This window comes from Somniosus microcephalus, chromosome 13 (assembly GCF_052327205.1).
Source record: "Somniosus microcephalus isolate GS21.2 chromosome 13, FLI_Smic_1.0, whole genome shotgun sequence".
Classification (NCBI taxonomy): domain Eukaryota; kingdom Metazoa; phylum Chordata; class Chondrichthyes; order Squaliformes; family Somniosidae; genus Somniosus; species Somniosus microcephalus.
The window spans coordinates 23,631,566-23,657,267 of record NC_140999.1 but is presented as its reverse complement, the minus strand read 5'-3'; the positions used below and the strand labels follow the sequence as shown (position 1 = coordinate 23,657,267).

The following is a 25,702-nucleotide window of genomic DNA, read 5'->3' as shown; positions in this document are numbered from 1 at the left end:
TTAATTAAAATGCCATTTAATTAAATATTTTAAACATATTTACTTTTTTGAATTTTTTAAATATGTTTTAACAGGGCTAAAAAATAAACTTGCCTTATTGGACAGGGTTTTTAATGTATAAATGAGTGATAAAATTTTATTCTTTTTTTTTAAACTCTCATGCGTAAAAATTTCATGGGCATTCAGCGGGCGGAAGTTGAGCAAATAGCACAACTTTCTTCCCGCAGAGGCCCATCTCCCGGGGGTGCGGATCATCTATCGAGAATTCTTGACAAATCGCAAGTTCTGGGTTTTCGAGCATGCGCTGCGCATGCCTAAACCCGGAACTTGCGCGGCCCTTACGCGTGCGTGCGCACCTCGTATGCACTTGTAGAGGTCATAAAATAGTAAATTGAAGCTTATTTGGAGAATCCAGTGGCATTCGAAATCCGCTTTGCTGCTGTGCATTTCTCCTCGTGCAATTTGTGGTTTATGTATTCAACAAACAGCCAGCCTCTGCTGTGACATCTGCCCCATGGTTACAATCGGTGACCAGCACCAAAATCCGTAAAAGTGACCTCTCGCAACAAGCCTGATTTACACTAGAGGGAGAAGATTACAGGGTGGAACCTGATAAATCGAAGGGAATGCAGATGGATCTTCAGAGCCCCTCTGGGGATCTCCGTTTTAGAGCCAGGATTAATGATGAGTTTACTGTGCTTATCTCGGGCTCTAACTGTGTGAAAATATCACGTTGTCAGGAATGTCCAAACACGCCTCACCAGATTCTTTACTGAGGATTCTTTACTAAGTTGAGTAGGCAAGTCATCGGCAGCTAGCAGAATAGAGAAGGATGACATCGTTGCACGGTTTGCCTTAAAAGATGTTGGCCACCAAAATTCTGCGGGGTGTTTCACGGGTCTCTTGCTGTAACTCCAGTGGGAGGCCAGCAGACCCGGCACCCCCAGGGCCAGTGTCATTTTATCTCTTTTAAAAACACAGGAATGTTAGATGCAGGAGTTCTGTGAGGAAAGCGTAGGCTACATGACCTCTCTCTACAGGTCACTCTTGGATACGGGCCCCAATAAACTTGCCGTATTAGGCCTTCCCAAACCTGTTGCCAGTGCAATGTGTAGATTAGTAACTACGGTCCTCAACCTGGGATGCTTCAGCATTTGGTGTCGTTTCAACTCAGCCCATTGCATCAAGATCCTGAACTCATTCCAGCAGATTTCCACATGCCAATGGCGCTTGCTATTTAAATAAAAATAGTCCAAAAATCAATAGGAGTAGACAAAAAGGGAAACAAGGGGGATTACTTTCTTGGTCAAAGTATTCAGCCACAGAACGAGAAGCTCTCTGGTGTAATGCTCAATCTGTGCTTAATTAACTGATCTTAGAATAAGTATAAAGAGGATGTTAAAACTCCTCCGCTGATAAGCAATCTGTCATTTGCTGATCTAATGGGTGTCGGAAGATTTCATTCTCACTAATGTAACAGCAGCATCATTTTATGAATGGAGGCACGTACAGGTCCACAGAGACAGAGGTACAAAGCTGGAGGTACAGATGGAGTGGGTAGGAGGCAGGGTGGTCTGGGGAAACAGACTGAGCCTTGTGCAGTTCAAGAAGCAGGATGGAGCTGTAAAGGACTGACCTCTTTCCTGGTCCTGATCATGCTCTGATCCAGCTGCTTTGATGACATTCACCAGCAGAATTGATGTGTCACTGACTGGGGATAGGATGATTCAGTACAGTTCTGCTAACTTGCAAGTGGATTAAAACTGCCCAGACTCATTGGGGGCTAAATTCGGTTGACTGGTGCCTCTCGTTGGCGCCCTGAGCAGGGCGCAAATCAGTAGCGCCTGGGTGCAGCGCCGCTAACGCCTCTGAAATGCAGCAGGAGGTTAGCGGTGGCGTTAACCGTTAGCGCTGCGTGGCACTGTCGTCCTCGCCATGCGCAGCGCCCTGATTGCACCCCGGCTGTAATATTGGGTGGCGCCCCCCGACTTACTGCCGGACACTATGGGCTAGATTTTCAGTGTGCCGTGAGGCGGGCTTTTAGGCATGCGGGGGGGCAAAAATCCCGAATTCGGGGGTCCCGACACCATCCCGCCCAAAACCCGCCTCCACGTAAGTTTCAGAAGCGGGTACCCGCCCCGCACTGGGACCCACTGACCCGAGGCAGGAAGGGATTAGTGCCAATTAACTGCCTGTTAACGGGCAGTTTTTAGCCTAATCCCTATTTTGAGGGGTGTCGTGTGGGATTCCCGACGGCTCCAAATCACGCAGGCGGGCTGTCGGGTTGAAGGACTTGGAGGGGTCGCGATGTCGGTGTTCAGGTGAGTGATGGGTGCATGAGTGCAAAGGTAAGTATGTTTGGTGTGTCTGAAGTGTGTAAAGAAGTTTAAATTACCTGTACTTACCTTAACAGCCTTTCTTCCTCTAGGCGTCGGGAGTCCATCACTCAGCCGGCACTAAAAGCCGAATGGCTGCGATCTGTCAAAAGTGACGGCCTTCAGCTTTCAGTGCTGGTGACAGTTCTAACTGAGTCTGCGTAGAAGGACTCAGGTTAGAAGTAAGACTGTCAGTGTTTGACAGCTTCAAACAGCTGTGAAACACTGATATTTCATCTGTCAAAAACTCTTGACAGATGAAATTTCAGTCTGTGACGTCACCTGTTGCCGGGTGGCCCTTAATTGGCCTGCTTAGCCCGCTGGGCGGGCTCAACAAGATCAATAAAGGGAAAATTGAGTGGATTGGCTGAACGTCGATGGAGGCGGGACTAAAACCCGAAAGTTGTAGTCCCGACTCCAGCCCTATGTTTGCCGGAGTCAGTGGGGCCTAGCTGCGGCCAGGGCGAAGCTAGTTAAAGGGGAGGTGGCGGGCGGCCATTTTTGTTGCTGGCCACCTGCCAGCAGCAGCCCCCGTTGCTGTCCCTGGCCCCCGTGAAGCCCCCCCCCCCCCCCTGCGGGGTGCCGGCTGCTACTCCGTGAGCCCAGTACTCCTCTTGAGTGCTGGGCTCGTTTGCCAGCACTCCCGATCCCTGGTGGCCCAGCCGGGCGCTGGGACGCGTTGCGCCAGGCCCCTCTCCTTTAAGATATTGTCTCGCAGCGCTCCAAGTGGGACGTGGGGCGCTTCCAGTAGCGCCCCTCCTCCCTCTTGGGGCACTAGCTGTGAAAATCGGCCGCGGGGGCGCTAACTTTTTTGGGGCGCTAAAATTAGCTCCCTGGCGAAGGTAGCGCCCCAATTTTTACCCCATTGAATTTAGGATTCATATTAGAGACAGGGAGAAGAGACCTCTCCCATCATCCTGAGTTGGCTTGAAACCTGATCCCTGGATAATAGGTTGGTGTTCTAACTCTGTGCAGTCTCTCCAACAGTTTAGATTCAGATTTCGCATTTTGCTAATGTAGATTTACTATACTTTCCTTAAAGGGGCCTCCCTCATCATTCTGGAAATGTTTTGAGCAAATTGTTTTTTAAAATTTTTACATAAACATGCAATGTAATTAGATCATTCACATCCTGATGATGTAATTAATATTGAAAAGCATCACTGCGTTGCTTGCTTGTGACGTCACCATGATGCACAGCCAGACTGTCCCCAAAATGGCACCAATCCCCTTTTTAATATAATTTTTACTGAGAAGCTGTGCCCGTTAAAACATTTGCCTCTTCTTCCCACAGGTTTCCATTATGAATCTAACAATGAAAATGATAAAAAGGAGTTTGAGAAGGCAATTGAGACAATGGCGGTGGCATTTAGCAGCAAGTAAGTAAATCATTGATTGTCAAAGGCCAAGGAAGAGTCAGCAACAAGAGAATAAAACACCTACAGTAAAGAGGTAGAACAGCGTCGCGAGGCAAGAACACAGTCAAATCTTGTTTTTAATGGTCATTTAAGGCTTTACTGCTAACACCCAAAGTTTGTGCAACTGTCTCATGACTCACTCATGCCGGTATTTAAAAAAAATAAAAAAAATAACCTCAATTGTTGTGGAGTGACGGCGAGTCCAGGCTGTGTACATGGGACATCTTGTGCTCCCAGATCAGACACGGTCAACTTTATCCTGGATGCCAAATACCTGAGGGTGAGCTTGAGGTACAGATGAAGTGGGTAGGAGGCAGGGTGGTCTGGGACGGCAGGGTGGTCTGGGACAGCAGGGTGGTCTGGGGTAACTGACTGGGCCCTGTGCATTTCAAGGAGCAGGTTGGAGCTGTAAAAGATGCACACAGAACCAATAGTTAAGCTATGTATAAACCTTCTTTACCCAGAGAGTGGTTCGAATGTGGAACGTGCCACCACATGTGTTGTGTCTGTACCTTTCTACCTAGACACAATTAGGACTCAAAACCCAGAGATTCAAACATGAGACTACTTTATTCAAAAGGAAGGTTCTGGCGAGTATAGAACAAAGAGAACAAAAACCCAACCAAGAGAACAAACCCAACCATTTATCTGCTGTGACAGCGACACTGCAGGTGGGAGGAGAACACATAATACATAACATATTCCTCCCCTCTTATATGAAATGTCCACATTATTCCTCAACAGGTATGTTACTTTCAATGCACTCAACTAACCAAGGGTAGAGGTAGACTGCCTCAAACCCTGACTTTACCCTGGGGTTTATTCTGCCCCAGTCTTGTGGGTAAGTCACTAAGCCTACAGATCCAAGCGTCTTGGAGGCCGCCGCTCTCTGACAGGATACCGGCGGTCATCGCTGGCTTCCACAGCAGTAGGCATTGACACAGGCCTGGATGGAGAAGGTGCCTGTGTCAGTCGAAAGTCAGGAGTTTGCACAGGTGGAACAGTCTCTTTGACTTCCTGTGTTGGAGAAGAGCACTGTGGCAAAGGATGCTGGTTTGCGGTATCATCCGGAAACAGTTCAGGCCAACCAGCCATTGGAGCCTCTGTGGCTGTCTTTGGTCCTAGCAACAGTTGATCAGTGTGTCTTCTCCAGATGATGTCCTCAGCAGTCTCAACCATGTAAGACACAGGGCCCGGCTGCGTGATCACCGTAGCAGGAACCCATTTCGGTCCAGTGTTGTAGTTTCGAGCTAGGACGTGCTCTCCAGGATGAAACCGTCTCTCCTTGGCTCTTTTCTCTCTCCTTTCAACTTGAGCTTGTTGTTGACGATGGACAACCTGCTCTGCTCTTGGAGGTTTAAGTAAGTCAAAACTTGTCCGCAACTGCCTCTTCATCATGAGCGACGCGGGGGAAGTTTTGGTTGTGGCATGCGGCTCGTTCCTGTAGGACAACAGGAAGCTGTTCAGACGTTGGTGGATTGAGCCCTGACCTTGCGATGCCTTCAAGGCGTGCTTCAAAGTTTGCACGAACCTTTCTGCCAGGCCGTTGTTAGAGGGATGATAGGGCGCAGACCTGATGTGTTGGACACCATTCACTTGCAGGAAGGTTGCAAACTCCTGTGATACAAATTGTGGACCGTTGTCACTTACAAGTTGTTGTTCCAGTGAGCCATAACGGCTGAACATCTCACCAAGTTTCTCAATTGTTTTCTCTGCCGCGGTAGACCTCATCACAGCGACCTCCGGCCACTTGCTACGAGCGTCCACAACCACCATAAACATCTTCTCTTCGAAAGGACCGACGAAGTCCACATGTACTCGCTGCCACACTTCTTTAGGCCAGTCCCAGGGGTGTAGGGTTGCCAGCTGTGGAACATTCCGGACCCTTTGACATGGGGAACATGTTTTGGCTTTCTCCTCAATATTTCCATCGAGACCTGGCCACCAGAAGTAGCTTCTTGCCATTTCCTTCATCCGAACCATCCCACTGTGGCCTGTATGAAGTTGTTGCAGTACAGGTTCCCTCAGAGGTGGCGGAATGATGACACGGCGTTCCCAGAGAAGACAACCTGCCTGGACGGAGAGCTCATTTCTTTTTGAAACGTAAGGTTTCAAACTAGGAGAATCTCCTATAGCTCTCCCTCGAATGACATCGTCCATCACCTCAGACACGACTGGATCGTTGCGGGTGTACCTTCGCACCTGAACTGCAGTGACAGGTGCTCCCTGCACTTGTCTAAAGTAGAAGATGTCTATCTGACGAGGCTCTGGGGGAGTAACAGGCAAGGGCAGCCTCGAGAGACCGTCTGCATTGCCGTGCAAGTCTGATTTGCGATATTTGATGTCGTATGTGTGTCCCGACAACAGTAAAGCCCACCTTTGCATCCTGCTTGCAGCAAGAGATGGAATTCTGGTGTGGGGCCCGAAGATTGAAGTCAATGGACGGTGGTCCGTCAGGAGTGTGAACCTTCTCCCAAACAGGTACTGATGAAATTTTCAAATTCCAAAAATGATTCCCAAGGCCTCGCGCTCAATCTGTGCATAGTTACTCTCGGCCTTGTTCAAGGTGCGTGATGTGAAGGCGATAGGTTTCTCTTCACCCGAAGGCATGATGTGGGATATGACTGCTCCCACACCATATGGTGATGCATCACATGCTAGCTGCACGGGTAGCTTTGGGTCGAAGTGTGTCAGGACCTCCGACTTCAGCAATGCTTTCTTGGCTTAGACGAAAGCTTCGTTGCACAGTTCAGTCCATTTCCATGTTTTGCCTTGGCATAGCAACTGATGTAGCGGCTTCAGCAATGTTGCTAAGTCTGGAATAAACTTTCCATAGTAGTTAAGTAGCCCCAGGAATGAATGTAACTGGCTCACATTCTGGGGTGCTGGGGCCTCCACGATCGCCTTGACCTTTGACGGCGCCTTATGCAGGCCAGTAGCGTCAATCACATGCCCCAGGTACTCAACTGAAGACTGAAAGAATTCACATTTGTCCTTGCGAACTCTGAGTCTGTACTCTTTCAGTCGCTGTAGTGTCGCATCCAAGTTCAGAAGATGATCCTCCTCATTTGTCCCAGTGACGAGGATGTTGTCCAGGTAGCACTGGACTCCTGGCAGTCCACTCAAAATCTGATCCATTGCCCTTTGGAATAGAGCAGGGGCCGACGTAATTCCAAACGGAAGGCGGCAGTACCTGTATAGCCCCTTGTGTGTCACAATTGTCAGCAACTCCTTTGATTTGTCATCGACATGCATTTGTAGATAAGCCTGGCATAAGTCTATTTTGCTGAACTTTTGCCCTCCGGCCAGGCCCGTAAAAAGATCACCAATGCGGGGAAGAGGGTACTGTTCCACAGACGGCACCGGGTTAATAGTCACTTTAAAATCCCCGCAGATTCGAATAGATCCATCCTTTTTCAGGACAGGAACAATGGGTGTGGCCAATTTGCTCATGCTCACAGGCTCCAGGACTCCATTCTCGACTAAGGCCTCCAAATTAGCCTCAACTTTTGGCCTAATTGCATAGGGTACGGGTCGGGCTTTGTGAAACTTCGGCTTGCTGTCGGGTTTAATGTTCAGTCTCACGCTGATCTTTTTCATGCTCCCAAGTTCACCATTGAAGAGTTCTGCATGTTTGTTTAAAACTGCAGTCAGAGATGACTCCCCTTTTGACATCATGCGGACTGCAAGCCAGTCCAGCGCGATTTTCTCTAGCCACGCACATCCCAGTAGAGATGGGTAATTTCCCTTTACCACATAGTGGCAATTTCGCAGTCTGTCCGTTCAATTTAACTGTCACCTCAATGGCGCCTCTCATGGCTACAGGTTCGCCGGTATATGTCTTTAGCACAATGTTTGTTGGCTGAAGGGTAAGATGCTTTAGCCTTTTGTTGCAGACAGTGTCTGAAACAAGGGACACAGCCGCGCCTGTGTCCACTTCCATCCACACTGATTGTCCCTCCACCAGTGGTGACACCCAGTAGCCATTTGGACCACCTGCAACCATCAGTATGTGCACCTCTTCCTCCTCAGAGATGTCGCTCCCCTCTGTTTTGCTTGTTCCATCATACTGCACTGAATGAACACTCTTTTTCTTCTCTTGTCCAAATACAGACATTTTGCTTTCATGCTTCTCAGCTCTGTTCTTTTTTTTACTTCTACAGGCACGTTCAATGTGACCCTTTTTGCCACAATTTCGGCATTCCAGCTCCATACACCAGCAGTCATTAGCGCGATGGCCCGTTTTCATACAACGGTAACATGTGCCGTTCCGCGCACCTTTAGGCTCAGACGATACCTTTTGAACTCTCCCTGTTGAACTTAACTGGTGAGCCTCCTTTTCTGCCATCTCCATGGAGACACTAACTTCAATGGCCTTTTCAAGAGTAAGGTTGTCCTCAGTAAGAAGGTGCTTCTGTGTGGCTGCACTTTGCAGACCACACACAAGTCTGTCTCTAATGGTGTCATTCAGCACCTCCTTGAACTCGCAGTGTTCTGACAACCTTTTTAAAGCAGCAACAAACATAGTCACTGTTTCCCCCTCCTTGATTCCGTTTGTGAAATCTAAATCAGCAATAACCAGAGGTTTCGGTGAAAAATGTGCTCCAAGAATTTCCACTAGTTTATATGTTTTAGTTCCTGGCTTAACTGGCTGTACAAGGCTTCGCAGTAAATTGAATGTCTTTGCTCCCAGTATACTCAAAAAGGTAGGCACGACCTTATCGTTTGCCACCGCATTTGCCAAAACAAAATAGTCAAAACGTTCCGTATAAGCGCTCCATTGCTCCACATTTTCATCAAAATCACCGATGTTTCCGAATATAGTAGCCATCTCACATTTCAAATTTTAATTTCTGTTTACTCACTGCACCCGTCTCTGTTCCGAGTGTTTTGTAGTCGAAAACAAGAAAGTTCCCACAACGCAGATTCATCTGATCCTCATCGCCACTTTGTGTCTGTACCTTTATACCGAGACGCAATTAGGACTCAAAACCCAGAGATTCAAACATGAGGCTACTTTATTCAAAAGGAAGGTTCTGGAGAGTATAGAACAAAGAGAACAACAACCCAACCATTTATCTGCTGTGACAGCACCACCGCAGGTGGGAGGAGAACACAATACATAACAACATGGAGCACTTGAGGCGAATAGCATAGATGCCTTTAAGGGGAAACTAGATAAATACACAAGGGGGGGAAGGAATAGAAGGATATGCAGATATGACTAGATGAAGTTGTGTGGAGCATTAACACTAGCATAGACCAGTTGGGCTGAATGGCCTGTTTCTGTGCTGTAAATTCTATGGAACTTTATGTAAAACCCACTTCTTTTGTTTTGTTTCTGCTTTTGCATTTCCATTCTGATTGGTCACTGCTAGCCACATGACCAATAATGCCAAGTGTTCAGTACGGACCAATCACAGATCAGAAGGATACTATGTTAGTACATTCATGCATTCGCTCTGGAAAAAGACACACAACTTTTTAATAGATATGTACATTTTTGATTTTTTGCTTGTGGAAGTTGTAAGTCTAAATGATTGCAAATGTTTATTTTTTGGTGTTTTTTATGTGAATACGGAATATGATGCAATCCAGAACTGCTTTATACTGTAACATGGGTGCACTGGATCTGTAGTCCACACATTGTACTAGAAGTTAGTGCCTGTGGTTTGTGGAATCCCTCTGTTTATATACTGGGGCAGCTCCACTGAAACGGGTGCTATCAGAAGAATTGCTGTGCATGGTTCCAGCCCAGTAACTGCACTCAGCTACTTGTTTACTGTTAATTTTGCCATTATCTTCTAGCTCTGTCAGTCTGCTGCAACCTGGGATGCTTCAGCCTTTTGTGCCATTTCAGTTGTGCATGTGGTTAACTCCGCTTGCTGCCTCAAGAACCTGAACTCATTGCAGCAGGTTGCTACACGCCAATAGCACTCACTATTTAAATAAAAATATTCCGAAAATCAATAGGAGTAGACAACAAGGAGGATTACTTAAATAACAAAGAAAATGCTGGAAATACTCAAGCAGGTCAGGCAGCTTCTGTGGAGAGAGAAACCGAGTTAGCGTTTCAGGTCGATGACCCTTCGTCAGAACTTTCTGGGATTACTTTCTGGTCAAAGGGTGGTTAATGTTAACAGGAAAATAAGGATTGGTACTACCACCAGGTCCCTCTGCAGATCACTGGGGCACGGCTCCACAGCCAGTAGTCATCTTCCAGTACCTTGCCCAAGTAACCAGTCTTGTGTAAGCAACTATTCAACCACGAGAAACCTCACTGTCGAGCCTAATTCTGTTCTGACCTAGTGTTCATACACATACAATTCCAATAGAGGTTACTAACTAGCAATCGAAGGTAATTTTTCACTTGTGCGAAATGGGTCAATTGAAGTCAGTGGAGATAAAAATGGGGAGAGATATAAAACGGGCTGCTGATTCGCTACCACCCATTTTACACAAAGTCAAAATTACCCCCGCCAAGGAGTGGAAATCCTGGCTAACTTTTTCCCCTTCTTAGCCCAGGAGCCCCGAAGCCAAATGTAGCACTCCTTACTGCCCCTATTGAGACCGGCTAACTCGGCACAGACTGGCGATCAGCCCTGAGACTGTGGGGTCGATTTTCATTAAGCTGTCGGGAAGGAGGCGGGACTACAACTTTCGGGTTTTAGTCCCGCCTACGTCGTCGTCCAGCCAATCCCCACGATTTTCCCTTGATTGACCTTGTTGAGCCCACCCAGCGGGCTCAGCAGGCCAATTAAGGGCCACCCGGCAACAGGTGACGTCACAGACTGAAATTTCATCTGTCGAGGTGTTGACAGATGAAATATCAGTGTTTCACAGCTGTTTGAAGCTGTCAAACACTGAGTCTGACTTCTAACCTGAGTCCTTCTACACAGACTCAGTTAGAACTCTCACCGGCACTAAAAGCTGAAGGCTGTCACTTTTGACAGATCACAGCCATTCAGCTTTCAGTGCCGGCTGAGTGATGGACTCCCGACGCCTACAGGAAAAAAGGCTGTAAAGGTAAGTACAGGTAATTTAAACTTCTTTACACACTTTAGACACACCAAACACTTGCCTTTGCACTCATGCACCCATCACTCACCTGGACACCAACATTGTGACCTCTCCAAGTCCTTCAACCTGACGGCCCGCCTGCTCTAACCTGGCGTGGTTTGGAGCCGTCGGGAATCCCACATGACACCCCTCAAAATAGGGATTAGGCTAAAAACTGCCTGTTGACTACCTGTTAACAGGCAGTGAATTAGCACTGATCCCTTCCCGCCGCGGGTACCCGCCTCCTCTGAAACTTACGCGGAGGCGGGTTTTGGGTGGGATGGTGTCGGGACCCCCGAATTCGGGATTTTTGCCCCCCCGCCTGCCTAAAAGCCCGCCTCACGGCACACTGAAAATCTAGGCCTGTATGGCTCACAAATGGAGAGTTAACCTGTGGACTATCTTGACAGCTAGAGCATTCAGTTATATTGTTACTGTTGACTATGCCGCTGCTGTACTAAGTGAACACTTGCATCTAGCCTTCGCTTTGAAGGCTGGGATGTGACTGAACATGGAGCTCCAGAGACCCTGTCCCACAATGGAGAAATAATGATTCAAGTCCTTACAAAGAGAGCTCGCCTTTTCTCGGGGGAGGTGCTGAGTGAAGAGCAGACTGGTCACTACAGGGAGGAAAGATTCAGAGAGCAAGTCCACCCAAGCTGCTCTTGTGTACCTCCTGCTAACTGGTTATAAAGCAGCATTCGTGGGCCTAGAAGTGTCCACTTGATCTTGTGCCTGGAATCTTTGTGAAGGGAAGTGAATCTAGCAATGTGTAGGAGGAGAATTTTTTTTTTTTTTTTGAAGCAAATAGAAATGTATTTGTTGATTGCTATAATCATTATTTCCTCTTTGGCAGTGTCTCGGAATTCCTCATGGGCGAGGTGGACAGCAGCACTTTGTTATCATTACCACCAGCAGATAAATGCAGGGTGAGTTCATGGAATGAGCCAGTGTAGCACAAAGACCTTTGCGTGTATGCACTAACCACTTATGAAAGGTTCTTTGTCTAATCATAAATTAATTTCTGGAAGAACTGTGTAAATTGTAGGCCTTGTAGCCTTTATTTCTGCTGAAGAGCCTTGAAGCATCAAAACGGCGAATGACCTCTGCGAAGATGGCATTCGGTTTCAATCAGATTGATCTAATCTGCATGCCATCTCCCAAGGTTTATACTTGCATATGTTGTACATTAAAGGGATTTATTCCTGATGCATTGGCTTTAGTTTTAAAGCTCAGTGACCTCCTAATGTCCCTGTGCAAATTTTTTAATGTATATGAAGTAATTAAATAACAACATGATTTATCTGGGAATGTCTGGGTCAATGCAGGGTCATATTTCACAAGCAGAATCAGTTCTTATTTCTACAGAACTGCTATTTTACATTTTATAATACATTTTGGTGGTGTAATGTAATTTTATCTTTCTCTGCTTCATACAGTTAATTATTGCCAAATAATAACTCATTAGGATGGGAACTAATTAGGCCAAATTAACAGGCCAACACTTAGGGTGTTAAGGGATATGGGCCAAAGGCAGGTATACGGAGTTAGATCGCAGATCAGCCATGATCTCATCGAATGGTGGAACAGGCTCAAGGGGCTGAATGTTCCAATAGTGCGGGAAAATAGAATGGCCATGGACCTGAGGCAAAAGCAAAATACTGCGGATGCTGGAAATCTGAAATAAAAACAGAAAATTCTGGAAATACTCAGCAGGTCAGGCAGCATCTGTGGAGAGAGAAACAGAGTTAATGCTTCAGGTCAAAGACTTTTCATCAGAAGGTATGGAGTAAAAGGTAAAGTAATAAAAAGGGCAAAAGCAGGAACTAAGTGTCACAAAACATCTTTGAAAGTTCTCTATCTGAATGCACGTAGCATTCATAACAAAATAGACGAGTTAATGGCACAAATAACTACATATGGGTATGATCTTGTGGCCATTACAGAAACATGGCTGCAGGGTGACAATGCCTGGGAATTAAACATACCAGGTTATTTAACGATCAGGAAGGACAGGCAGGAAGGAAGGGGAGGTGGGGTGGCTATGTTAATAAAGGAAGGAATCACTGTAATACAGAGAAATGATATTGGGTCAAAAGATCAGGATAATGAAACAGTTTGGGTGGAGGTAAGGAATAATAAGGGGAAAAAAACACTAGTGGGCGTAGTCTATAGGCCTCCGAACAGTTGCAACTCTGTTGGACGGAGTATCAATCAGGAAATAGTTGAGGCTTATAATAAGGGAACATCTATAATTATGGGGGATTTTAACTATCATATTAATTGGACAAATCAAATTGGGCAGGGCTGCCTTGAGGATGAGTTCATTGAGTGTATTAGGGATGGGTTTCTTGAGCAGTATGTAACTGAACCGACCAGGGGGCAAGCAACCTTAGATCTGGTCCTGTGTAACGAGACAGGATTAATTAAAAATGTCCGAGTAAAGGATCCCCTTGGAATGAGTGACCATAACATGGCTGAATTCCATATTCAATTAGAGGGTGAGAAGGTTGGATCTCAAACAAGCGTGCTAAGCTTGAATAAAGGAGACTATGAAGGTATGAGAGCGGAATTGAGTAGAGTGGATTGGGAAAATAGATTAAAGGGTAAGATGATACATGATCAGTGGTGTACATTTAAGGAGTTATTTTACAACTTCCAAAAAATATATATTCCACTGAGGGGAAAAAAAGGGTGTAAAAGAAAAGACAGCCATCCATGGCTAAGTAAAGAAATTAAGGATAGTATTCGACTAAAAACAAGGGCATATAAGGTAGCCAAATCTAGTGGGAGGATAGAGGATTGGGAAAACTTTAAAAGACAGCAAAAAATAACAAAGATTGATTAAGAAAGGGAAGATAGATTATGAAAGTAAATGAGCAAAAAATATAAAAACAGATAGTAAGAGTTTTTATAGTTATATAAAAAGAAAAAGGGTGGCTAAAGTAAATGTTGGTCCCTTAGAGGATGAGACTGGGAAATTAATGGTGGGAAATATGGAGATGGCAAAAACACAATGAATATTTTACATCAGTCTTTACAGTAGAAGACACTAAGAATATCCCAACACTGGACAAACCGGGGGCTATAGGGGGGGAGGAGCTAAACACGATCAAAATCACTAAGGAAGTGGTACTCGGTAAAATAATGGGACTCAAGGCGGATAAATCACCTGGACCTGATGGCTTACATCCTAGGGTCTTGAGGGAAGTGGCGGTAGGAATTGTGGATGCATTGGTAATAATTTTCCAAAACTCCCTGGACTCTGCAAAGGTCCCGGCTGACTGGAAAACTGCTAATGTAACACCCTTATTTAAAAAGGGCAGTAGACAGAAGGCTGGAAACTATAGACCGGTTAGCCTAACATCTGTGGTAGGTAAAATTTTGGAGTCCATTATTAAGGAGACAGTAACAGGACATTTGGATAATCATAATTTAATAGGACAAAGTCAGCATGGTTTTATGAAGGGGAAGTCATGTTTGACAAATTTGCTGGAGTTCTTTGAGGAAGTAACATATAGGGTGGATAAAGGGGAACCAGTGGACGTAGTGTATTTAGACTTCCAAAAGGCATTTGACAAGGTGCCACACAGAAGATTATTGCTCAAGATAAAAAATCGTGGGATTGGGGGTAATATTCTGGCATGGATAGAGGATTGGCTATCTAACAGAAGGCAGAGAGTTGGGATAAATGGTTCATTCTCAGACTGGCAATCAGTAACTAGTGGTGTTCTGCAGGGGTCAGTGCTGGGTCCCCAACTCTTTACAATCTATATTAACGATTTGGAGGAGGGGACCGAGTGTAACATATCAAAGTTTGCAGATGATACTAAGATGGGAGGGAAAGTAGTGAGTGAGGAGGACATAAAAAACCTTCAAGGGGACATAGACAGGCTAAGTAAGTGGGCAGAGATTTGGCAGATGGAATACAATACTGGAAAGTGTGAGGTTATGCACTTTGGCAGGAAAAATCGTAGAGCACGTTATCTTAATGGCAAGAAACTGGAAAGTACTGAAGTACAAAGGGATCTGGGGGTCCTGGTGCACGAAACTCAAAAGATTAGTATGCAGGTGCATCAAGTGATTAAGAAGGCCAATGGAATGTTGGCTTTCATTGCTAGGGGGATAGAATATAAAAATAGGGAGGTATTGCTTCAGTTGTACAAGGTATTGGTGAGACCGCACCTGGAATACTGCGTACAGTTTTGGTGTCCATACTTAAGAAAGGACATACTTGCTCTCGAGTCAGTACAAAGAAGGTTCACTCGGTTAATCCCGGGGATGAGGGGATGGACATATGAGGAGAGGTTGAGTAGATTGGGACTCTACTCATTGGAGTTCAGAAGAATGAGAGGCGATCTTATTGAAACATATAAGATTGTGAAGGGGTTGGATCGGGTGGACGCGGGGAGGATGTTCCCGATGATGGGTGAAACTAGAACTAGGAGGCATAGTCTTAGAATAAGGGGCTGCTCTTTCAAAACTGAGATGAGGAGGAACTACTTCACTCAGAGGGTGGTAGGTCCATGGAATATGCTGCCCCAGAAAGCTGTAGAAGCTACATCATTACATAAATTTAAAACAGAAATAGACAGTTTCCTAGAAGTAAAGGGTTATGGGGAGCGGGCAGGAATTTGGACATGAGTCTAGGTTCGGATCGGTCATGGCCCTGTGGGTAGCGGAGCCTGATCCTGCTCCTATTTCGTGTGTTTAATTCTGTTAGATTCAGGAGATGGTTCTGTGATAGTGGATTGGCGGTTAGGATCAGATCAGCCATGATCTTATTGAATGGCGGAGCAGGCTCGAGGGGCCGATTGGCCTACTCCTGCTCCTATTTCTTATGTTCTTATGGAAGCAGTTGGAGATGGAACAGGTTTTTAAGCAAGTGCAGGGGCAGGGAAAGGGGGGAGGGGAGAAAAGAACAAAAGGGAAGGTCTGTGATAGGGTGGAAGGCGGGAGAGATTTAATGACAAAAGGGATGATGGTGCAAGGCAAAAGGAGATGGTAATGTGCTGTAATTTGCCGTGTGAAAAAAGAAATAAGGGCAGAGGTTATGATCTGAAATTGTTGAACTCAATGTTGAGTCCAGAAGGCTGTAAAGTGCCTAATCGAAAGATGAGGTGCTGTTCCTCAAGCTTACGTTGAGCTTCGTTGGAACAATGTAAGAAGCCAAGGACGGAGAGGTCCGAGTAGAAGTGGAGCGGAGAATGAAAGTCACAGGTAACCTGAAGCTCGGGATCACGCTTACGGACTGAACAGAGGTGTTCCGCAAAGCGGTCACCCAATCTGAGTTTGGTATCCCCAATGTAGAGGAGACCACATCATGAGCAGCGAATAAAGTAAATCTCTCTTTCACCTGGAAGGAGTGTTTGGGGGCCCTGGACAGTGGGAAGGGAGGAGGTAAAAGGGCAGGTGTTGCATCTCCTGCGCTTGCACGGGAAGGTGCTGTGGGAAGGGGTGTTGGGGGTGATTGAGGAGTGGACCAGGTGTCGCAGAGGGAGCGGTCCCTTTGGAATGCTCAAAGGGGAGGGGAGGGGAAGATGTGTTTGGTGGTGGGATCACGCTGGAGGTGGCAGAAGTGGCGGAGGATGATCCGTTGAATGTGGAGGCTGGTGGGGTGAAAGGTGAGGACAAGGGGAACTCTCGTGGTTCTTGGAGGGAGGGGAAGGGTTGAGAGCAGAAGTGTGGGAAATAGAATGGACACGGTCGAGGGCTGTGTCAGCCACGGTAGAGGGGAATCTGCGGTTGAGGAAAAAGGAAGACATATCGGAAGCACTGGTATGGAAGGTGGCATCGTCAGAACAGACGCGACGGAGAAGGAAAAACTGGGAGAATGGAATAGAGTCCTTACAAGAAGCGGGGTGGGAGGAAGTGTAATCCAGGTAGCTGTGGGAGTCGGTGGGCTTATAGTGGATGTTTTTCAATAGCCAACCCCATAAATGGAGACAGAAGTCGAGGAAGGGAAGAGTCGGAGATGGACCATGTGAAGGTGAGGGAAGGATGGAAAGTGGAAGCAAAGTGAATGAAATATTCTAGTTCAGGGCGAGAGCAGGAAATGGCACCGATACAGTCATCAATGTACCGGAAAAAGAGGTGAGGAAGGAGACCGGAATAGGACTGGAACAAAATATTCCACATATCCCACGAAAAGGCAGGCATAGCTAGGACCCATGCGGGTTCCCATAGCAACACCTTTCATTTGGAGGAAGTGAGTGGAGTCAAAGGAGAAGTTGTTCAATGTGAGAACAAGTTCAGCTAGGTGGAGGAGGAGGAGGGTGGTAGTGGATGGGAACTGTTTGGGCAGCCTTTGTTCAAGGAAGAAGCAGAGTGCCCTCAGGCCGTCCTGGTGGGGGATGGAGGTGTAGAAGGATTGGACATCCATAGTGAAAAGGAGATGGTTTTGGCCAGGAAACTGGAAACTGTTGAAGTGGTGGAGGATGTCAGAAGAGTCATGGCTGTAGGTGGGAAGAGACTGGACAAGGAGAAAAAGGTAGAGTCGAGATAGGAAGAAATCCATTCCGTGGGGCAAGAACAGGCTGAAACGATGGGTCTACCAGGGCAGTCCTGTTTGTGGATCTTGGGAAGAAGGTAGAAGCGGGCTGTGCAGGGTTGGGGAACTATGAGGTTTGGCGGCCGTGGAGGGAAGATATCCAGAGGAGGTGAAGTCAGTGACAGTTTTGGAAATGAGGGCTTGATGTTCAGTAGTGGGGGTCATGGTCCAGGGGGCGGTAGGAGGAGGTGTCAGAGTTGGCATTCAGCCTCTGCAAGGTAGAGGTCGGTTCGCAATAGCAGGTTCATATCAGATGTTTACACTAACCTGATGCAAATCCTATTACATACCCCAGATAAGATCCAGCATCAAGAAGTTGGGGGATGGGTTTACTCAGAATTATGATTTGAAAGAACAACTCCACAACATTTACGACTGAACATTCACTTTGAAATATTTTAAGTCACTTCATAGCCTTGACCCTTCCTATCTGTGTAATGTTCTCCAGTCCTACACCGCTCCTGAACCCCTGACTCTGTCCTCTTATGCACCCCCTCCCTTTGCCCTGCCATTGATGACTGTGCCTTCAGCCACCTAGGCCGCACGCTCTGGAATTCACTCCCTAAACCCCTCCAACCCTTGAGCTCCCTCTCCTCCAGTCCCTTCTTAAAACCAACCTCTTTGTCCAAGCGTTTCCTCACCCCACCTAATAACTCATTCCTTGAATCGAAGTCCATTTCTTTGATTATGCCTCTGTGAAGCACCTTGGGATGTTTTTGCTACGTTAAAGATGTTCTACAAATATAAGTTGTTGTTGTTGAATTATCATTATATTCACAGGAAATGTGAATTTGCACGTGCAGTGTAAAAGGGCTGTAAAAAGCATTGGTATCGCAGATTAGCTGAAGTTTTACGGGTAGCAAAATGATTACATGACTCTACCAACACGTGCCTGCAAATGTGCCATTTTTAGTTCTGAATTACAGCCCTAATTTTAACTCACGACGGGGGCAAACGGTCCCTACCTGGGTTGCGTAAGGCCCAGGAGATTTTAATTCCCAGGCCTCACCTGCATGAACCTGGCTAGTTTACTCCTCAAAACTGGCGCGAAGTGGCAGCTGGCCGTCTGGCAGGAGCGCAGTGATGGGCGCAGGAGGCTGCTGCTGGGGACTGAAGGAACGGTCCCCATCACTCTGGTAAGTAGATCAGGGGAGGGGGGTGGGGGCGGAGGCGTGGAGAGCTGGGGCAGGGAAGGGTAAAACTTTGCTGGTGGGGCCCGGAGGAGAATTCCTGTTCCTCCTAGCCCCACCAGGAAAAAAATCAAATAAAATAAAGACTTGCCTTTTTGGGCCTCTTCTAGCCCCATCTCCTCTCCCTGCAAGGTTGGCCTGGCAGTAAAGCCACAATTGCTCTTGTCACAAGTCACAAGCTAGGGATGAGTTGTAAAGTCATTGCCAAATCTCAGAGCTGCATTTGATTCTTAAGTAGTGAGACAGAGGCATCCGTTGGAACACGATGCCAGTTGCAGTCGGGGAAGAGGGATCTTCTTCTTGGTGGTGTTTGTTTGCTGGTTGCAGCACCAAAGATGGAGGGACAAAATACAGGGGCCAATGTCACACAGTTGAGGCAGAGATGCAAGAAGTAGGATGGATGTAGCACCTTTTGGACCATGGTCCTAGGAATTCTACAGAAATCAGACCACGGTCCTAGGAATTCTACAGAAATCAGACCACGGTCCTAGGAATTCTACAGAAATTACACCATTGGACCATGGCTTTGGGAATTCAGGCAGCCTGGCGGTGACAACGTTGTCACATTATGCCGATCATTTTCCAGCCCTGCCGCAATATTTTTTTCAGGATTGATTTTTGTTTTATGTTCTCGCTCTTCTAGTTTTTTGATGTGACTCTCTAAAGTTTCCAAAAGCCTGAGTGTTTTCAGTAAGTTAGAAATTAATTAAACCTTTGTTTTAAGAAGTTAGTAGTGTCATCAACAAACTTACCCTATTCAGCTGACTAAATAATGCAATGCCATGACCATACTTAATTAACAGTTCAGGTACAGCGTGTCCTTTCACAATCTCTTCCTTCCTACAGCAACATAAAGTAAACTACAGTCTGCTTTGGCCGAGATGTTCTTCCAAGTGTTTTACGTTATTACAAAGATAAGATGATGACACCCTTGCTGCTTCCTTTCCGTTTTCCCTTTCTCCTCCAAAAGTGTTTACTACTTGCTGAGTTGCAGCTCCACAAGTGCCAATCGCCTTCTGGTACTTCGCCCAAGTGGTCATTATTACTGTAGGAACCAAAGACAGTAATTTGGTCCCAGTGGGCACCAACAGCCAAGCCCACCTTTACCAGTGGTGTCACTGTGTAGGGTTCGGGAGCAGCTGATTTATGTTTTCCCCTTCCTCCTTAACTAGGGGGTGCTGAGATCAATTCTAGCATCCCTACAGCTGCCCTGGCTGAGGTCCGCTAACTCAGCACAGGCTGCGGTTGACGTCACAGGCCTGCGTAGCTCAGATACAGAGAGAGTCTTTACCTCGGGATGACCCCTCTTACTGCTTTCTAAGGTGAGGAGAGTATTTGGAATTCACGATGTGTTATTGTCCGTGATAGACACTGGGATGTTTAGTAACTGCATATTGACCTGTGTATATAAGTGAACTTGTCTGTTGAAGTATATAATTACAATGCAGATTGTGTTTTGTATTGTTGTGTGAAAAGTGCAAAATGCCTGATCTTTCTGATCCCCCTACTCCCACTTTAGGTTTCCATTGGCATCGACCCTTTATTTAGCCACAAAGTACCAGGTTATTCGAATACATCTAGCAGACAGGAACGTCATCAGGGAGAAAATGGCCCTTCTTGCACTGAAAATTCAAACGCCATTTCCTTTCCGGTGAAAGACTGAGGGACTGTGTGTTTCTTGCGAAAGCCTTTTTTTTGTCAGTTGTGGTGTATCCAAGTTCATTTTGTTTTATTTTCGTTTGATTTGCCACACTTGATCCCCATGACTTGAGGGTCACTTTGCAACACAGGTTTTACTCTTCGATATTCCAACTGAGGCAGCCTCCAAAAGTCCCACTAAAGGATAATGTGCTCTTTAACTGTCGGAGGCAGGCCATTACCAGCAGCCTCCAGAGTGTAATCTAGTAGCTCTGTAGAGTTCAAAGGCAGGAGAAAGAGAGTGTGGGGGAGGAGAAATAACATCTGTACTGCAAGACACAAGATAGATGCTCTAAATATAAAAAAGTTGATCATTAATATCTGCTTGAATCTTAACCCAACACATCATCATCTAGCAGGTAAGGATAAGTATAGTTCTGCTAAACAAGGGAAACTTTCCTGAACTTGGCAAGATTTGAGGGGTGTGTGCTTTGTGTGTGTGTGCGCGTAAGAGGTCCCACCGAACCTACACTTGGAGCTCAGCCAGGTTTGGCTTTTGCTATACAGAGAGAATAAGGAAAAGTGCATATGCTGGCAATCTGAAAGAGCTGAAAATGATTGGAAAAATACAGCAGCTCAACCAGCATTTCGCAGAGAAAGGAAGGTCCATGATTTGGTGGGAGCCTTCATTGGAAGAGTTAGACTTGGCTGGGCAATTTCACTGGTTCAGATCTGGGCTCCAGTTTGAAACCTTGAGCTCAAGTTTTGAACTGAAAATCCAACCCAAAGTAGGATCTCTCATCCCTGCCAGCAATTCATTTATTCAGGGAGCGCAGGATTTTACAGCATAAGTTGCCTTGATCCAATGGAGAATCATTGATGCCTGTAACGGCAACATATTATTCCATTGAGCTGTACAAAGCGTTACTTGTTACTGCATTACTTGTCCTGGACGATTATGTTTTTAGATTTTTGCTGCACAAAATGTATTTTCTATTGCTGGCATAATTATCGGTATTGTTTATGAAGGTAAGTAGTGGCTGTGTGTCAGAATGCAAGAATGTTCAGTTTAACCTAAAGCAAAACATGAATTGAGATTTTACTGTCATTGTCCCTTTGTTAGTTTTTGGGACAAAACAAAGAGCTTTAATAGTGTTTGGCAGCAGTGTGGTTTTACTTAGTAAAGGAAAATGAGAATTCAGGCAGCGTGGGCGGAACCCGAACAAAGTACTGGACTGAAACGGTATTCTTAATGCTTTGCATCTTGTAATAAGGCTGTGATGAATATCGCTGCTGATCGAAACCTCTGGCTTCACCTTGGAATGATCCTCATTACTGTTAGTGGATGATGGTTGCTCTAAGATGAGCTGAAAGGATACCTTGCTTACTTGTCCTGGCCACTTGGTTTGCTCATCTATGCACTAATGGAGTCTAATTTCCTTTGTGTGTCTTTTCAGTCAATGGAGAATCTGTGTGGTGGAATTGCTGCACAAGGCGATATGGTACAAGTGAAGGATGAGTTAAGCGATTCAGGTAATGTGCATTCAGTGGCTTTTAAAGAAAGACAGGCTTGTATTTATATAGCGCCTTTCACAACCACCGGACATCTCAAAGCGCTTTACAGCCAATGAAGTACTTTTGGAGTGTAGTCACTGTTGTAATGTAGGAAATGCGGCAGCCAATTTTGCACACAGCAAGATCCATAGAAACATAGAAGATAGGAGCAGGAGTAGGCCATTCGGCCCCTCGAGCCTGCTCCGCCATTCAATGAGATCATGGCTGATCATCCAAATTCAGTACCCTGCCCCTGCCTTCTCCCCATATCCCTTGATCCCTTTAGCCTTAAGAAATATATCTAACTCCTTGAATATATTTAATGAACTGGCCTCCACCGCCCTCCGTGGCAAAGAATTCCACAGGTTCACCACTCTGGGTGAAGAAATTCCTCCTCATTTCAGTCCTAAATGGCTTACCCCTTATCCTTAGACTATGACCCCTGGTTCTGGATTCCCCGGCCATCGGAAACATCCTTCCTGCATCTAGTCTGTCCAGGCCTGACAGAATTTTATAGGTTTCGATGAGATCCCCCCCTCAATCTTCTAAACTCCAGTGAGTATAAGCCCAATCGACACAATCTCTCCTCATACGTCATTCCTGCCATCCCAGGTATCAGCCTGGTGAATCTTCGCTGCACTCCTTCCATGGCAAGAACGTCCTTAGATAAGGCGATCAAAACTGCACACCATACTCAAGGTGCAGTCTCACCAAGGCCCTGTACAACTGCAGCAAGACATCCTTGTTCCTGTACTCGAACCCTCTTGCTACAAAGGCCAACATACCATTTGCCTTCTTAACCGCCTGCTGCACCTGCATGCTTACCTTCAGCGACTGGTGCACAAGAACACCCAGGTCTCTTTGCACTTCCCCTTCTCCCAATCTATTGCCATTCAAATAATAGTCTGCCTTCCGGTTTTTGCGACCAAAGTGGATAACCTCGCATTTATCCACATTATAGTGCATTTGCCATGTTTCTGCCCAATCACCCAACCTGTCCAAATCGTACTGGAATTTCACGACATCCTCCTCACAGCATACCCTCCCACCCAGCTTTGTGTCATCTGCAAATTTGGAGATATTACATCCAATTCCCTCGTCCAGATCATTAATATATATTGTGAACAGCTGGGGTCCTAGGACCGATCCTTGCGGTACCCCACTAGTCACTGCCTGCCACTCGGAAAACGACCTGTTTATTCCAACTCTTTGCTTTCTATCCGCCAACCAGTTCTCTATCCAAGTCAATACCTTGCCCCCAATCCCATGTGCCTTAATTTTGCACGCTAATCTCTTATGCGGGACCTTAGCGAAAGCCTTCTGAAAGTCCAAATACACCACATCCACCAGTTCTCCCTTATCTATTTTACCAGTTACATTCTCAAAAAATTCCAGTAGATTAGTCAAGCACGATTTACCTTTTGTAAATCCATGTTGACTTTGTCCGATCCTGTTGCTGCTTTCCAAGTGCTCTGCTATTACATCTTTTATAATGGACTCTAGCATTTTCCCCACTACCGATGTCAGGCTTACCGGTCTATAATTCCCTGCTTTTTCTCTACTACCTTTTTTGAATAGTGGGGTAACATTAGCTACCCTCCAATCCATGGGTACTGTTCCAGAGTCTATCGCGTTCTGGAAGATGACCAGCAATGCATCTACTATTTCTAGGGCCACTTCCTTACGTACCCTAGGATGTAGATTATCAGGCCCTGGGGATTTATCGGCCTTCAGTCCCATCAATTTCCCTAACCATTTCCCTAGAAATACTGATTTCTTTCAGTTCCACCCTTTCATCAGACCCTATGTTCCCCGGCATCTCTGGGAGGTTATTTGTGTCCTCCTTTGTGAAGACAGAACCAAAATATGTATTTAGTTGGTCTGCCATTTCTTTGTTCCCCATTATAAATTCCCCTGATTCTGACTGCAAGGGACCTACGCTTGACTTCACCAATCTTTTTCTCTTCACATATCTATAAAAGCTTTTACAGTCAGTTTTTATGTTCCCTGCAAGCTTACTCTCTCATTCTATTTTCCCCTTCTTAATTAATCCCTTTGTCCTCCTTTGTTGAATCCTAAACTGCTCCCAATCCTCAGGATTATTGCTTTTTCTGGCCAATTTATATGTCCTCTCCTTGGATCTTATGCTATCCCTAATTTCCCTTGTTAGCCACGGTTGAGTCACCTTTTTTGTTTTATTTTTATGCCAAACTGGGATGAACAAATTCTGTAGTTCATCCATTCGGTCTTTGAATGTTTGCCATTGCCTATCCACCGTCAACCCTTTGAGTGCCATTCCCCAATCAATCCTACCCAACTCGCTCCTCAGACCATCGTAGTTTCCTTTATTTAAATTTAGGACCCTAGTCTCTGAGTCAACTACTTCATTCTCCATCTTAATGAAGAATTCGATCATATTATGATCGCTCCGACCCAAGGGGCCTCGTACAACAAGATTGCTAATTAATCCTTTCTCGTTACATAATACCCAGTCTAAGATGGCCTGATCTCTGGTTGGATCCTCGACATATTGGTCCAGGAAACCATCCCGTAAACACTCCAGGAATTCCTCCTCCACAGTATTGTTACTAATTTGGTTAGCCCAATCTATATGTAGATTAAAGTCACCCATGATGACTGCTGTGCCCTTATTGCATGCTTCTTTAATTTCCCTTTTAATGCCATCCCCAACCTCCGCCTTACTGTTTGGAGGTCTATATACCACTCCCACTAACGTTTTCTGCCCCTTAGTATTTCTCAATTCTACCCATACAGATTCCACATCATCAGAGCTAATGTCCTTCCTTACAATTGTGTTAATCCCTTCTTTAACCAGTAATGCTACCCCACCTCCCTTTCCTTTTTGCCTATCTTTCCTGAATATCGAATACCCCTGGATGTTGAGTTCCCAGCCTTGGCCATCCTTGAGCCACGTTTCCGTAATCCCAACCAAATCCTATTCGTTTACCTATATTTGCGCAGCCAATTCATCCACCTTATTCCGAATGCTCCTCGCATTAAGACAGAAAGCCTTCAGGCTTGTTCTTTTAACGCTCTTAGACCTATTAGAATTATTATTTACTGTGGCCACGTTTGATTTAAACTGTTGATTTCTCTGACTGCCACTTTTGTTTTTCTCCTTCCTATCTTGCTTTTATCCTTGTTTCCCTTTCCTCTGTCTCCCTGCTCAGGTTCCCAACCCCCTGCCATTTTAGTTAAACCCTCCCCCAGAGCACTAGCAAACACTCCCCCCTAGGACATCAGTTCCAGCCCTGCCCAGGTGCAAACCATCCGGTTTGAACTGGTCCCACCTCCCCCAGAACCGGTTCCAATGTCCCAGGAACTTGAATCCCTCCCTGTTGCACCATTCCTCTAGCCACGTATTCATCTGAAATATCCTTCTATTTCTACTCTGACTAGCACGTGGCATTGGTAGCAATCCTGAGATTACTACCTTTTTGAGGTCCTATTTTTTAATTTACCTCCTAACTCCCTATATCCCGCTTTTTACCTATATCCTTGGTGCCTATATGCACCACGACAACTGGCTGTTCACCCTCCCCTTCCAAGATGTTCTGCAGCCGCTCTGAGACATCAGCAACAAACAGCAATGTGATAATGACGAGATAATCTGCTTTAGTGATGTTGGTTGAGGGATAAATGTTGGCCAGAACACCGGGGATAACTCCCCTGCTCCTCTTCGAAATAGTGCCATGGGATCTTTTACGTCCCCCTGAGAGAGCAGATGGGGCCTTGGTTTAACATCTCATCCGAAAGACGGCACCTCCTACAGTGCAGCACTCCCTCAGCACTGCACTGGAGTGTCAGTCTAGCTTTATGTGCTCAAGTCCCTGGAGTGGGACTTGAACCCGCAACCTTCTGACTCGGAGGCGAGTGTGCTACCAACTGAGCCACAGT

General features: G+C 46.0%; 1 protein-coding gene across 3 annotated transcripts in view; it reads left to right on the top strand.

The window, feature by feature from the left end:
- The window catches only part of LOC147108131 (rho GTPase-activating protein 45-like), a 245,525-nt gene that overhangs the window by 157,256 nt on the left and 62,567 nt on the right, over window positions 1-25,702 (top strand). For all 3 annotated transcript variants that reach the window (XM_086004625.1, XM_086004624.1, XM_086004626.1), the window contains 3 exons: window positions 3,670-3,754; window positions 11,709-11,781; window positions 21,688-21,763. In XM_086004625.1, coding sequence (XP_085860751.1) covers window positions 3,670-3,754; window positions 11,709-11,781; window positions 21,688-21,763 — 234 coding nt within the window. The remainder of the gene's footprint in view (window positions 1-3,669; window positions 3,755-11,708; window positions 11,782-21,687; window positions 21,764-25,702) is intronic.